This window comes from Acanthopagrus latus, chromosome 8 (assembly GCF_904848185.1).
Source record: "Acanthopagrus latus isolate v.2019 chromosome 8, fAcaLat1.1, whole genome shotgun sequence".
Lineage (NCBI taxonomy): Eukaryota > Metazoa > Chordata > Actinopteri > Spariformes > Sparidae > Acanthopagrus > Acanthopagrus latus.
This window is the reverse complement of record NC_051046.1, coordinates 828942-842369: the sequence shown is the minus strand read 5'-3', so window position 1 is coordinate 842369 and position 13428 is coordinate 828942. Positions and strand designations below refer to the sequence as shown.

Below are 13428 nucleotides of genomic sequence, written 5' to 3'. Positions count from 1 at the left end.
GGTCCAAATAATGCAGAATGAGTCAGAGACAGTTTCACAGAGTTTATAAAGTGTCTCCAACTCAACAACTCACTAAACTGACACATTTGTTAAGGGAGTCTGGTGATGTTGTAGTAACCGGTTCAGTGGTTGATCAGTTGAAACAGACGGCGTTTTCACAAACTGCTGCTCACTTCAGCAGGTTAACAGAGAACAAACATGTCATTTACATCTCAGTGTGTCTCATTCACACCTGTACTGCATCACATCACTCAGGACAGATGTTGATGCTACCAGGTCTGAACAGGCCCATGTTTGAAACATGTGGGTAATTACTTTCAACAGTTAAGAGATGAAATAATTAATGGTTGCATTTTAAAGGCAGACTTCACTTGTTTGGACCCAGTATCTTTAACTCTGACTGTTACAGGCTGCAAAACAACAGGACAGAAAAGGTAACGGTGGTGGAATAGACAGCAGCTGCTGCGTCCACTGACTCTGTTCTCATGTGAAATCTTAATCTGGAAAGTTACTGGTGACTGAAGTTGTCACACATCACAGGAAACGCTTCAGACCACCTTCCTCTCTGCGTTTAATGGCTCTGATGCAGTGGCGACATTTTGCTGCGTCACTTCTGTTGAAGCTCAGCAACACTTTCCCAACTTCTCTTTGAGGAAGTGATGTGCAGAAACATGTTGCTCAACAGATCCCAGGTTCAGAGAAATGAGCTCTTCTATCTCTGATTCAATATGTTTTATCACTATAACGAACAAATATTTATGGATCATTCTGCAACTTTAAAAACTTTTATGAAAAAAGCTGCAGCGACCCGCTTCTCTGCAGAAACTGTGTTTTTGTCTGTTCGGACAGATTCTGATCTCATCTGATGTGATGTGATGTTTCCTGCAGGCTGCAGCTGATCGACGACCTGTCCTACGAAGACGTGAAGAAGTGTTACAGAGGATCAGTGAGTCCTTCACTCAACCCCACAACCACCACGTGTCAACATCCCCACCACACACACACACACACACACACACACACACACACAGAGCTCTGAAGTTGTTTTCAGACGTCCACAGATGACGACAGGCCAGCAGGAGTCCTTTCAATTCTTTTTTTAAGTCTCTCCAGAGGTTTCCGGCATCTGTCTCGTCTCCATGGGAACATGGTCAGGAGTGTGTGTGTGTGTGTGTGTGTGTGTATGTGTGCGCGTTTGTGTGTTTGTGCGTGTGCGTGTGTGTGTGTGTCAGACAGCTCAAACCCTTCAGACACATTCGGTCCTGAACATGTTGTGTGTTAGCATCCAGCAAACATCTTCACCAGGATGGAGGTCTGAGGGAATATCGTTCTAATAACAGTAGGATAGAACTTATGTTGATGACACAACTTATTTTACAAAACTTCTCATCTTCTTCCGTCAAAGTTCAGAACTTTGACCCAAATGTTCTCAGACGCTCGGGGAGGAGCCGGCGTCGAGCGGCTGCTGCTGCTCTCTGTTGTTTCAGTCTTTGTTGTTTCAGACAGGAACAGGAAGGCAGGAAGTCACCGACTCACAGACAATAAAGACACACAGGTGTACGAGGGGGGTGGGGGGTTCAGGTGATGTAACTTCTGACCCACATATCAGGAACCAAAACAAAACTTCAGCACAATATTCCAGAAAGTCAGCTGTGGACCAAGTGTTCAGAGCTTTTATCTGCTTATGAAACAGACTCAGTTTAATATTGATGACCTACATAAACAAACAGCACCAGCAGCAAGACGATTGGCTGCTTCTGTAGCGTTATTGTTATTCTTAAAGGAACAGTTCACACAGAAATGTGTCTCTGATGTAAAGTCAGGTGAGGTGTCGTGGTCCAGATCAGTTCTGGAGCTTCACAGTAAAACTGAAGCAGCTGCAGACTTGATGTAAATTATTGAGATGCACGATATGAACTTTAATATCCTGCTCCTCGTGGCTGATAATGTTTTTTATTTTATTTTAACACTGAGGTCCTCAGCTGTAGTCGATCACACCTGAGGGAGAGAAAGGTGGACGACTTCATGTTTCATGGCTCTAATACCAATAATGATTCATCTTCTTTGTGTTTTGTTCACAACTTTATTCACCGACCGAATAAAACATATTTAAGAGTTACATCAGGTCACAGGCAGAAGAGCGAAGCAGTGAATGACGGCAAGTTGAATCAGTTTTGGATCAGAACTTGTGTTACGGTTCGTTATAGTGATGACAGAAGCATCTACATGTTGTTATTGACACACAGCCTCTTTATATTTATCTCCTGATTAGAATATGAGATGTTATTCCCTCCATGTTCCTCCGAGGTATCAAGGTGTTGTTTCATCACCAGTATGTTATCATCATTACAGCATAATGTTATTGTTGTTATTATTAGTTGTTGTTGTTGTTATTAATATATTATGTCAATAGTAATTATGATATTCATAACTACACTTAGTGACATCAAATAACATTACTGATTCCAGAAACATGAAGCAGATTGATGAGCTGTGATTGGTTCTGTTCCTCCACAGACCGTCAGCAAGTACAACTCTCAGTACCACAAACTGTTCCAGACGGTTCCGAAGGAGGAGATTCTGATGAAAGGTACCAACTGTCAGAGGAGTCATGGGAGTCAGGGGAGGAGTCAGAGGAGTCAGAGGAGGAGTCAGGGGAGGAGTCAGGGACAGGACAGATGTTCAGCACATGTGCACTGTGTGACACCTGTCCTGGTCCAATCAACACACAGTTTGACCCACTTAGCTCAGAACTGAAGTGAATGATGGATAGAATCTGTTTTCGGATCCTGATAAGATTATTTGACATGCAGTAAATGTTTGTTTTCACAGTGTTTTCAGAACTTTAACTAAAATAAAAGTAATTATGCTGTAAAAATTCTCTTTAGTCTCACGTTGAAATGTTACTCAAAGCTTCACTCTGTAGTTTCGGAGAATAAATTAATGAGAGGGCGCCGTTTAGTTCAGTTGGTAGCGAGGCGTCCCATGTGCCGAGGCTCTGCAGCCGACCCGGGTTCGACTCCAGGCCCGGCTCCCTTTGCTGCGTGTCACTCCTCCTCTCTCTCATCCTGTTTCCTGTCACCTCTACAGCTGAACTATCAAATAAAGCCATAAAAAGGCCAAAATCTTTTTATTTTTTTTTAAAAAGTGTGTAATGAGTGAACGTACTCTGTGTTGTTAGATGTTGTGTCATATCTGATATTTTTTGATTTATAAATAAAACTGCAGCATTAATGTAAATGCAGGATTTCATCGTTTGACACTTAAAGCCTCAAAAATATTAAAATGAACCAGAGTTGGGCGCCCAGGTAGTTCAGTGGTTAGAGCGTATGCCATGAATGCAGTGGATGCTGGTTCAAATCCAGCCGGAGGACCTTTGCTTCATGTCAGGCTCCCCATCTCTCTCTCCCCCTTCTGATCTGTCCACTGGCAAATAAAGCTGTCTGTGCCTCCACAAACATCTTTTCTGTTTGTACAATTAGATTTGTGTCAAAGCATCATATAAATAAAGTACAGGTACCTCAAATTTACAGTATTTACACTCCATCACTGACTGTCTCCCTTCTTCTTCTTCTTCTTCTTCTTCTTCTTCTTCTTCTTCTTCTTCTTCTTCTTCTTCTTCTTCTTCTTCTTCTTCTTCTTCTTCTTCTTCTTCTTCTTCTTCTTCTTCTTCTTCTTCTTCTTCTTCTTCTTCTTCTTCTTCTGTAGTGTATTCGTGTGCGTTGCTGAGAGACATCCTGCTGCAGGGTCGACTCTACATCTCCAGGAACTGGTTGTGTTTCTATGCAAACCTGTTTGGTAAAGACATCAAGGTGAGTGAAGAAGCTGTCGGTGTCTTTATGTCAGCATCCAAACTGAGGAGAGTGAAATGTTACAGAGACGCGTTTCTTCTTTTCGAGCCACATCGTGATTTAAATTCTAAATTGCTTCTGATTTCTATCATCGAAATCATAAAGTGGATCAGTGATCAGAATCTTTTCTTTGTTGGTGTAAACTTCTGTCTTCTGTTGTTAATTGTTGAATCACTGAAGGCTGCATGTTGTTTTATTGTTGGTGAATATTATTTGAACTTGAGCTGCACTTCTGACTTTGTGTAGAAGATCTTTAGTCATCCAGTGTGACTTGAATCATGACTGTTCTTCACTTCTGTCCACACTCTAATATCTCATGTTTTGTTTTTGGTTCACTAAGTCAGTTATTTTAGTTCAGTTAGAGGTCAGTTGTTTCAACCAGCTGCAGGAAACTTAACATACAAACATCTATCTTTCTATCAGCTGCTGTCCAAGTTTGGTGGAAACTGAAATAAACTGTAAATTATAGTAATACATGTATTTTTAGTATGATGTTGGTGCATTTAATACTTCATTTATTTATTTATTCATTGCTTTATTGACTTCAGTCGAGCAGCGTTCACACCAGACATTTGGGTTTTCACTCGTCCTCGTCTCGTGGATCTGCAGGTCTGTATTCCGGTGGTGTCAGTTCGGCTGGTGAAGAAACACAAGACGGCCGGCCTGGTGCCAAACGGCCTGGCCATCACCATGGATACTGGACAGAAGGTGCCACACAGGACGAGTACAGACACAGATGATGACACATTATCACACAAGCAGCTCTGATGTTCACTGACGGCTTAATGATCCGACTGACACCATCAGTCCTGCAGCTCAGTGCCTGCGTACTGGATAATATGTCAGTATTTCCTGTGTGTAACCTGGTTCCTGTCTGTCTGTCTGTCTGTCTGTCTGTCTGTCTGTCTGTCTGTCTGTCTGTCTGTCTGTCTGTCTGTCTGTCTGTCTGTCTGTCTGTCTGTCTGCCTGTCTGTCTGTCTGTCTGTCTGTCTGCAGTACGTGTTCGTCTCCCTGCTGTCCAGAGACAGCGTCTACGACGTCCTCAGGAGGATCTGCACTCACCTGCAGGTTTGTGGATCATCTATGAGACTCTTTATTCTCCTGACAAACAAACGACAGGAAGTGACTGAAGTCATTGATCCCTGATAATTGATCAGGACGTCTTCATCAGTCCGTTCTGCTGCTGACCTGCTGTGTGACTGTTTCTAGGTGAACGGGAAGAGTCTGAGTCTGAAGCAGTACCTGGAGGAGCCCAGCTCGCTGTCCATGGTAACGTGACCTTCAGTTTCAAACTACTGTTTATTCATTTTAGCACTAGTGAAACCTGGATGAGACATTAAGAATTAAGAAGAATTATAATAACTGTACACAGAATCTTCTCACTGACGGTCTGGTTGGCTGATGTGGGTCATACACAGCAGGGGGTCTGACCCACCGGGCCCTGGACTCCTACCTGGTCCTTGTTGCCCAGGTGGTCCAGAACCCTGATGTGTCGTCATCATTATTAAACTGAGTCGGTTTCATAACCAGTTAAAACTCCTCGTAGTAACAAGATTAACTTTATGAAACCTGTGAGAGCAACAGTTTCATGTTCTGAGGAAAAGAAAGTTACTGAACATCTGAAATAATGTTTCTGCAAAGATGAATCATGTAAATGTGTAAACAAAGAAGGGGATTATGGGTAATCAGAGGTCTCAGAGGCTCCTGTTAAACTGTTAATGAGCTTCAGTCACTTCTCTTTGGAATCATACGATGAAGCGTAAAGAGTCGTACGACAGCCGCTGTGTGGAGCTGGATCCATTAGTCCATTCATCGATTAGTTGATTGACCAAAAAATATCAACCCTATCAAAACCTTTTCTTTTCATAATCATTTAATTGTTTTTATTCAAGCAAAGCTTCCAAACATTTGATGGTTTCAGCTCTGATGTGACGTTTGCTCGTTTATGGAACGTCCTCGACATCTTTGGGTTTTTAATGTTTGACAAACAGATCAGTCAGTGTGAAGATGTTATCTCAGACTCTCTGGAATCATAACGACACTTCAGTTGATTCTTTGGTTGCAGCTCTCTTGATTCTTTCGTATTGAAGTAATAAAGCTGTAAAACACAGAGAAGAGAAACAGAGATCAGTTTGATGATGTCACTGCTGTTGTTTTCGATGTGAGTCACCAGTGAGTGAAACAGGATTTATGAAATACCAGAAGTTGTTGTTTTGGTCCGGTTGTGACCCTCGTGGCCCCCGTGGCCCCTTCATGCTCCGCAGATAAGAGGCTTTCCCTGTGTTGCCTTCAGGTTCTGTGTGAAACTCGACCTCGTTGTGTCACAGTTTCGCCCTGAATTCTCCGAGTGACGTGTCTGAATTCTAGATTGGGATCTAAATCTCAGATCCAAACCAACATGTCCGTCTCTCATTACTGTCCGACTTCCTGTCAGCTGCCCGTTGGTTCCTGCTGGAGATGTAAATCTTTAAAAACACAAAGTAAAGTTTTATTTTTAAATGTCAGCTGCTCACTTTTATCAAACAAACAGGAGGAAATGTTTTATTTGTTGGGGACTATTTTTAGCGGCGGATGAATCCACATTTGGTTTTCTGGAGAGAATCTGTGTTACAGAGCAAAAACTAATGAGAATATAAAAAATGTCTCAGTAAATGAAACGAATGTTGTTTAATGTACCAAACATTAAAAGTAAATGTGACATAACATAAATATTAAAACCATTTTTGTTTTTATTTGCTTCTGTATTAATTGACTGTTGTAATAATCCTCTTTTTATTTACTTTACAAGATAATAAATAAATACATAAATTAACTTTTTGATTAAAGGTGCGCTCAGTTTCCTGTGGTTGTTGAGTTCTTTGGACTCTTAGATTAAAACTTTGTCTTTTTCTGTCGTCTCCGCGTCAGGACGAGTTCCCGGAGGTGCTGAAGTGGAGGAGGAAGCCGTCGCTCCCCGCCGTCTCCTCGTCCCTCCCAGACCTGCTGGGAAGCTCCGCCCCCAGCCTCGCCGCTGACACGCCCTTCAGCACGCACACGCTCACCGGTAGGCCCGCCCACCTGTCCATCAGCGGTCACAGGAACAATTACAGACACGGAGACGCTGAGATGATTAACATGTTTGATGCATGTTTCCGTGTGTGCAGACAGCAGTTTGGAAACAGAGAAGATCCTGCTGACAGAACCGGTCCCTGAACTGGGTCAGATGGAGTACCAGCTGCTGAAACTCTTCATCCTGCTGTGAGTCGCACAGGAAACACACAGAACGTTTAATGAAGTGTCGAGGTGCCAAACTGTCGGACTCCAGACAACTTAAAGATCCAGTTTGTTTTATAAGTACCTCAAACGCATCAACAGAAATGATCCAGAACATCCAGAACATCAGCTCCAGTGTTAGTCATATTCATTCTTCAGGCTCCAGTTTTTATCGACCAGGTCACATCACCTTCATCATCATCATCATCACCTTCATCATCATCATCATCACCATCTTCAGCATCTCTGGACAGTTTGTATACGTGACGTTTGATGGACGTGTGTTGATGTCCCGTCTGTCTCTCAGCGTCTTCCTGTTGGTCCTGTCGTCCTGCTATCTGGCCTTCAGAGTCTGTCGCCTGGAGCAGCAGCTGAGCTTCCTGAGCAGCCAGCCGACACTGAGAGAGAGGTGCACACACACACACATGCACACACGCACACACATGCACACACACACACATGCACACACGCACACACATGCACACACACACACACACACACATGTGCAGAACCAGCACTTCTCACAAGCTGAACACATGAATATCTGTCGTCTCAGCAGCTAACTGACAGCTTCTTAAAATCTATCATAGATTTCTAACAGAACTAGATCCAAAAGACCCGAACACAGCTCCTCTTCAGTGAGAATCACTCGCCTGATGCACACGTCAGAAATGTTCTCCAGCTTCCAGATTTACTTCATACGTCTGTAATATAATATGTGTTTTACAGACGTGTCTTTTATAACGCTGCTCTGTGGGGACGTGGTTTTTGCTGTAATGACGCGAGTGGTCGCGCGGTGCTGCCGGATCAAGGTCATAATAAACGTTCATGATCTTTAATTGCTTTGGTGAAGTGGTGAAGAACGTTTACTCATGTACGATACGACCTCATATCTCTACTCGGGTACATTTCAGAGGGAGCTGCTGTACACTTTGTACTTTTGTCTCTGTTCTACAGAGATGAATCTATGTTTAATTGATCCATTCAGACCCACAGAATCATCCAGTTACAGATCAGACATGCTGCTGTTGGCTCCTGTCTGCAGGTGTGGAGAGGTGCCCTGCTGGCTGGCCAATCAGAGGACAGGAACCTGACGCTGAAGCCAATCAGGGAGCGAGGAAGAAACCTGCACTTATATAGACTTCCCAATAGGGGGCGGCGGTGAGAGGAGATGGCTCCCAGGAGCAGACGGACGACCTCAGCAGGCGCTGAACTCTGACCCCGCCGCGACCCGGTTACCATAGAGCTAGCCAACAGAACCAGTAGAACCGGCAACCATTGACCTCTGAGGACGGTTTGTTAGATCGGACACACAGAGGTCACGTAGAGGTCAGGAGGTGTGTGTGTGTGTGTGTGTGTGTGTGTGTGTGTGTGTGTGTGTGTGTGTGTGTACATACTCGTACTAACACAAACTGACTGTTAACGTTCAGGTTCAACATGTTTTTCATTCAGACTGTCGGACGTGATGCTGCTGGTTCCTGACCAGTTTTTCATTATTCTGAGTCGAAGAGACTGAAAAAGAAACTGAAACCCTCCGACCACACACACACACACATGCACACACACACACACATGCACACACACACACACACACACATGCACACACACACACACACATGCACACACACGCACACACACATGCACACACACACACACACATACACACACGCACACACACATGCACGCACACACACGTGCACATGCGCACACACACATGTACACACGCACATACATGCATGCACGCACACATGCACACACACACGTGCACACACACAAACTCTTTTGATTTGTTTCAAATGTAATATATGTTTTTCCATCAGTTCAACAGTTTGAGTGAAAAGTTGAATCTTTGAATAAATGTTTGTCCCACTTTTCTTTTTAATGACATCATGCGCTCGAGCTGCATGGACTCCACAAGTGAGAGTAAAGTCAGCTGACTCGTGACGTCACCGTGTCCACAGAGGTCAGGTGACGTGGAGGACGGTCCTGGTCCAGTCTGCAGGTCGTTGTGTCAAAGCTTTCAGGTGGAAAAGTGAAATCTGTGTTTGTGCTCCACTGATGGAGCGTCGTCGGCATCGTTTACTGATTGATGACAGAAAGCTTTTAATGATCATTGTATATCAGAAATGTAAATAAATGATCACTGAGAAACATTTAAGTTGTTTAAAAAAACTCTGAAATGTAATTTCTGTTGGAAACGAGCTGTAAATGTTCTCAGAACCTGCTGCTGTGTCGACTTCACTGTTTCATCACATCTCAACTGACTGATTGAAAAGAAGTCTCAGATTGTTTTAAGATAAACGAAGTGCCAGAATTCAGAATATCGTCTGTGAAGGCTGGAAATGATCAATAAGTTTGATTCAGTCTGACTGCTGCCTTAAACTCACACTGTAGCGTCTGATGCCGTGTTCAACAACAGGCCCTGTGGAGAACTGAAGCCTGAATGTTACAGGATCAATCTGTCAAACGTCCCTTAATGTGAAACCTTCTGCACCTTCACGTGATTTTGTCTCTGAAAATATTTGAGTGTTTTTGTGCCAAATCTGTGACTTGATGCGTCTGTAGGAGGAGCAGGTCGGTTCCAGAGCCGGACTCTAGTTCAGATCTGCCTCAGGACGACAGGAGGAGGAAACACGAGTGTGATGTCACAGTTTAACTCATGTTGGAGTAAATTCACTAATAAACACTTTTCCATGTCCTGATTTGTCTTTAATTACAGGAAACAGACATTTTGAAAAGACTTGATGTCAGTCTGACTCTCAGCTCTGAGCTCATCACTGATACAGCTCATCACTATACAGTTTATTATTTTAATGGTTCAGTCATTTCCTGAAGCAGCTGCTCACTTGTTTTTAATCCAACAGGAGGAAACAGGTCGTTAGTTGGAGACTAACTTCTGAATATCTGGTGTTTTTATTGCAAACTTGATGTTTCAGTTACTTTCAGAATAAACGTGACTGGATACAAAACCAACAAATATCCAACAGGTTTAAGAAGAACGCCTCTCTGGTTTGATTGTAAAGCAGTAAACTGTACAGAGGTGGCAGGTCACCTGGAACCGGATCATGGTTTTCAAAATAAAAGCTCTGACAGAATGAATTGGCACATTTCAATGATAAATGAATTCCATCCATCCATCATCTGTACACATTATATGTACGCCGCTTAATCCTCTGCAGGGTCGCGGGGGGGCTGGAGCCTATCCCAGCTGACTTAGGCGAAGGCAGGGGACACCCTGGACAGGTCGCCAGTCTATCGCAGGGCCACACATAGAGACAAACAACCACACTCTCATTCACACCTACGGACAATTTAGAATGATCAATTAACCTCAGTATGTTTTTGGACTGTGGGAGGAAGCCGGAGTACCCGGTGAAAACCCACGCTTGCACAGGGAGAACATACAAACTCCACACAGAAAGATCCCAGGCGTCCCAACCGGGACGCGAACCGGCGATCTAGCTGTGAGGCAGCAGTGCTAGCCACTGGGCCACTGTGCAGCCCGAGAAATTAATTCAAAGGAAAAATAACATGATGTGCTGGTGTCGCCTCCTGAGGTCAGAATTTACATTATATTACATTATTGTAACATCTTTGACTTTTCAACAGTAAGAATTATTGTATTAATTAATTATTTGAAGAACAGTAACAGTTGTGGTGGATGACGTGTCATCAGAGAAGTCAAAACATGATGAATAACAGTTTTAATATCACACAACACTTTCCAATCAGGGACGGCTGTAGCTCAGCGGGTAGAGCAGGTCGACTAGTGATCAGAAGGTCACTGGTTCAAATCCCAGCTCCGGGCGGGGCTGAGCCGCATGTCGAAGTGTCCTTGAGCGAGATACTGAACCTCACGTTGCTCACTAGTGAGGCCCTGCGATGAGCTGGTGACTTATCCAGGGAGCACCCTGCCCTCGCCCTGAGACAAGGCTGGGATTGGCTCCAGCAGCAACACCCCGCAACCCCATGGAAAGGGATAAGCAGTGACATGACATGACTTTCCAGTCAGAGAGGCTTTTTCCATTCCCTGTCTGACTTGATGTTTTGTGTTGATGTAGTTTCTGACTGTGACCACTGGAGGGCAGCAAACACGACAGTTCCTACATGGGATCTCTGTAATAAGACAGCTTTTATTATTACGTCATTTTAATGCTGATATTACTGTTATCAATTTTATTGTTTTCGTTTTCTCGATCAATTGTGATCTAATGTTGTCAGATTTATGTAGTGGAGTAAAATGTACAATATTTCCATCTGAGATGTGTGAAACCAACATTCTGACCAAAACTCACTTTAATTCAGTCTGAGAAGTTAGTAGATGATTTACCTGTGTGAGCAACACACACACACACACAAACACACGCACACAGACCAGACACACACACACACACACACACACTGTCTTTCCCTCTATTTACTGTAAATAGAGGATGGCACATCACTAACTGTCTTACAGGTGTTTGCTGAGGTCAGACTCCATTTTGAGCGCAGAACAGACAGAAGAAGACGGAGGAGGAGAACTAAAGTGTGAGGCAGGTGAGTGTTAATACAAGGTGTTTGAGATGTTACTGTGAGAGTGTGAGTCAGTTTGGTCTCTGTGGACTTCTGTGGACACAAAGTCCTGACAGGCTGAAGAATTCACATTAAAACTACTGGAACTAAAGACCAGGAGCCCAGATGTGTGTGTGTGTGTGTGTGTGTGTGTGTGAGAGAGATTGTGTGTTACTTCCTGTTCTCTCTTCCTGTGTCACTGTTAAACAAACCTGTTTCTCCTGGTTGTTGTGTTCTAACCCTGCTCTGTATACAGTCTGTTTTCATAGTAAAGAGTCAGATTTGATCTGATTTAAATGTTTTATCATCTGTATTCACAGACTGACTGGCTGTGAACTCTCAGAGACTCCCTGTGAAGTCGTCGCCTCAGCTCTGAAGTCCAACCCCTCACATCTGACCCATCTGGATGTGTTTGGTTCTGGAGCTGCTGCAGGAGCTGCTTTCTGCCAGCAGGAGTCACCGTTTACATTGTTTCCCCTCAAACTGAACTTATGATGAGAATGATTTGAATTATAATTAAGTTCAACTGGATTTAAAGAGAAATATATTAGATTTCTACATTAAACGTCTAAAAATTACCCAACCTTTGTTCTGTGTGTTGTTGAGTCGTGTTCTTACATCATCCCAAATGTTTCCTTTATGTAACGGTGTGTTTCATTCGGTCTCCCGTCACCAGTGTTGTATGGTATAAAACATCACTATGGTTTAAAGTGAATGTCACCCATATAAATAGTGCCTGAGTAAAAGTCTTAACATATCAATGTTAAATGTACTTAAAAGCAAACTAAACATAGATGCATGAATATACTGAATATAATTGGTCGCATTGATCTGATAATTGGACATTAATGAAACACTCAAACAAAAATTTGAATATTTCCATGTATAAAACAGAATCTGTTTGATTTTTTTTTTTTTCAGAATGTATGTTATGGCCAAACATGTTAACACACGTTAAATTCATATATGAAGATAAAATATACAAAATATAATATGTACACAATTAATTCTTAAGTTGTATGTTTGGACCATGTATGTTAACTAGACTGTATTTAATGAATAAATGCAAGTTTGTTGAAACATTTCCTAAATTATTGGGGGGTTTTGTTCATTCTAAATACATTTTATATTTACATTTTGACGGGTTCTGTTTAGCTCCTTCATGTCCACTGCAAGTTCCAAACTGTATGAACGTTCCATTGCACGTTCTCTGGTTTGTTTTTGTCTGAGTGCAATGAAGCGCACCATGATTCCATACAAATCTCTGTCCTGTCATGAATCACACACATGATGTTTGTCCCATGGAGCGAATCGAAGCCCTTCTGCATCTGAAGTGACAATAAAATCCTCAAAAATTAAAGTCCCTCCTCGAATCACCACATGGGGGCGCCACTGCTGCTGGTTTAAATCCCAACTCATTTCAGGGTTGACTTTCAGACTGGATCTTCTGGGCCAAGAAGGAAGTTAAGTCACCTCTGACCTGAATGCTGCTCCCTAAGCAGCCTGGGTCAGAGGTCGAAGGTCGAGCTGTTTCTGTTGATCAGTCAGTAACTTAATCACCGCAAATGATGGAGAGACGACAATTCTACAACATAGTTTAAAATTAAGCCATTAATTACTACTATTTATTTACTACCAATTAAACATTTAATCAATTATTTATTTAATTAATTAACATAACAAAGCGTGTGGAGCCGATTACATTTTTTTGTCCAAGTGCGGAATCAAATCAGAAAAAATATGTTATTTTCAAGAGAACAAAACATTTGGT

At 42.7% G+C, this 13428-nt stretch overlaps 1 protein-coding gene and 1 long non-coding RNA gene across 5 annotated transcripts in view; both read left to right on the top strand.

Annotated features, from left to right (window-relative positions):
* The window catches only part of LOC119024505 (GRAM domain-containing protein 2A-like), a 30503-nt gene extending 21767 nt beyond the window's left edge, over window positions 1–8736 (top strand). For all 4 annotated transcript variants that reach the window (XM_037107372.1, XM_037107375.1, XM_037107374.1 and 1 more), the window contains 10 exons: window positions 889–946; window positions 2518–2590; window positions 3709–3812; window positions 4461–4559; window positions 4848–4919; window positions 5061–5120; window positions 6759–6894; window positions 6995–7088; window positions 7411–7512; window positions 8149–8736. In XM_037107372.1, coding sequence (XP_036963267.1) covers window positions 889–946; window positions 2518–2590; window positions 3709–3812; window positions 4461–4559; window positions 4848–4919; window positions 5061–5120; window positions 6759–6894; window positions 6995–7088; window positions 7411–7512; window positions 8149–8197 — 847 coding nt within the window. In that variant the 3' untranslated portion in view covers window positions 8198–8736. The remainder of the gene's footprint in view (window positions 1–888; window positions 947–2517; window positions 2591–3708; window positions 3813–4460; window positions 4560–4847; window positions 4920–5060; window positions 5121–6758; window positions 6895–6994; window positions 7089–7410; window positions 7513–8148) is intronic.
* A 2284-nt stretch (window positions 8737–11020) lies between these two features.
* LOC119024521 lies at window positions 11021–12235 on the top strand. The gene is made up of 2 exons (XR_005076487.1): window positions 11021–11642; window positions 11978–12235. It is a non-coding gene; the product is annotated as an uncharacterized LOC119024521 (long non-coding RNA).
* The last annotated feature ends 1193 nt before the right edge of the window (window positions 12236–13428 follow it).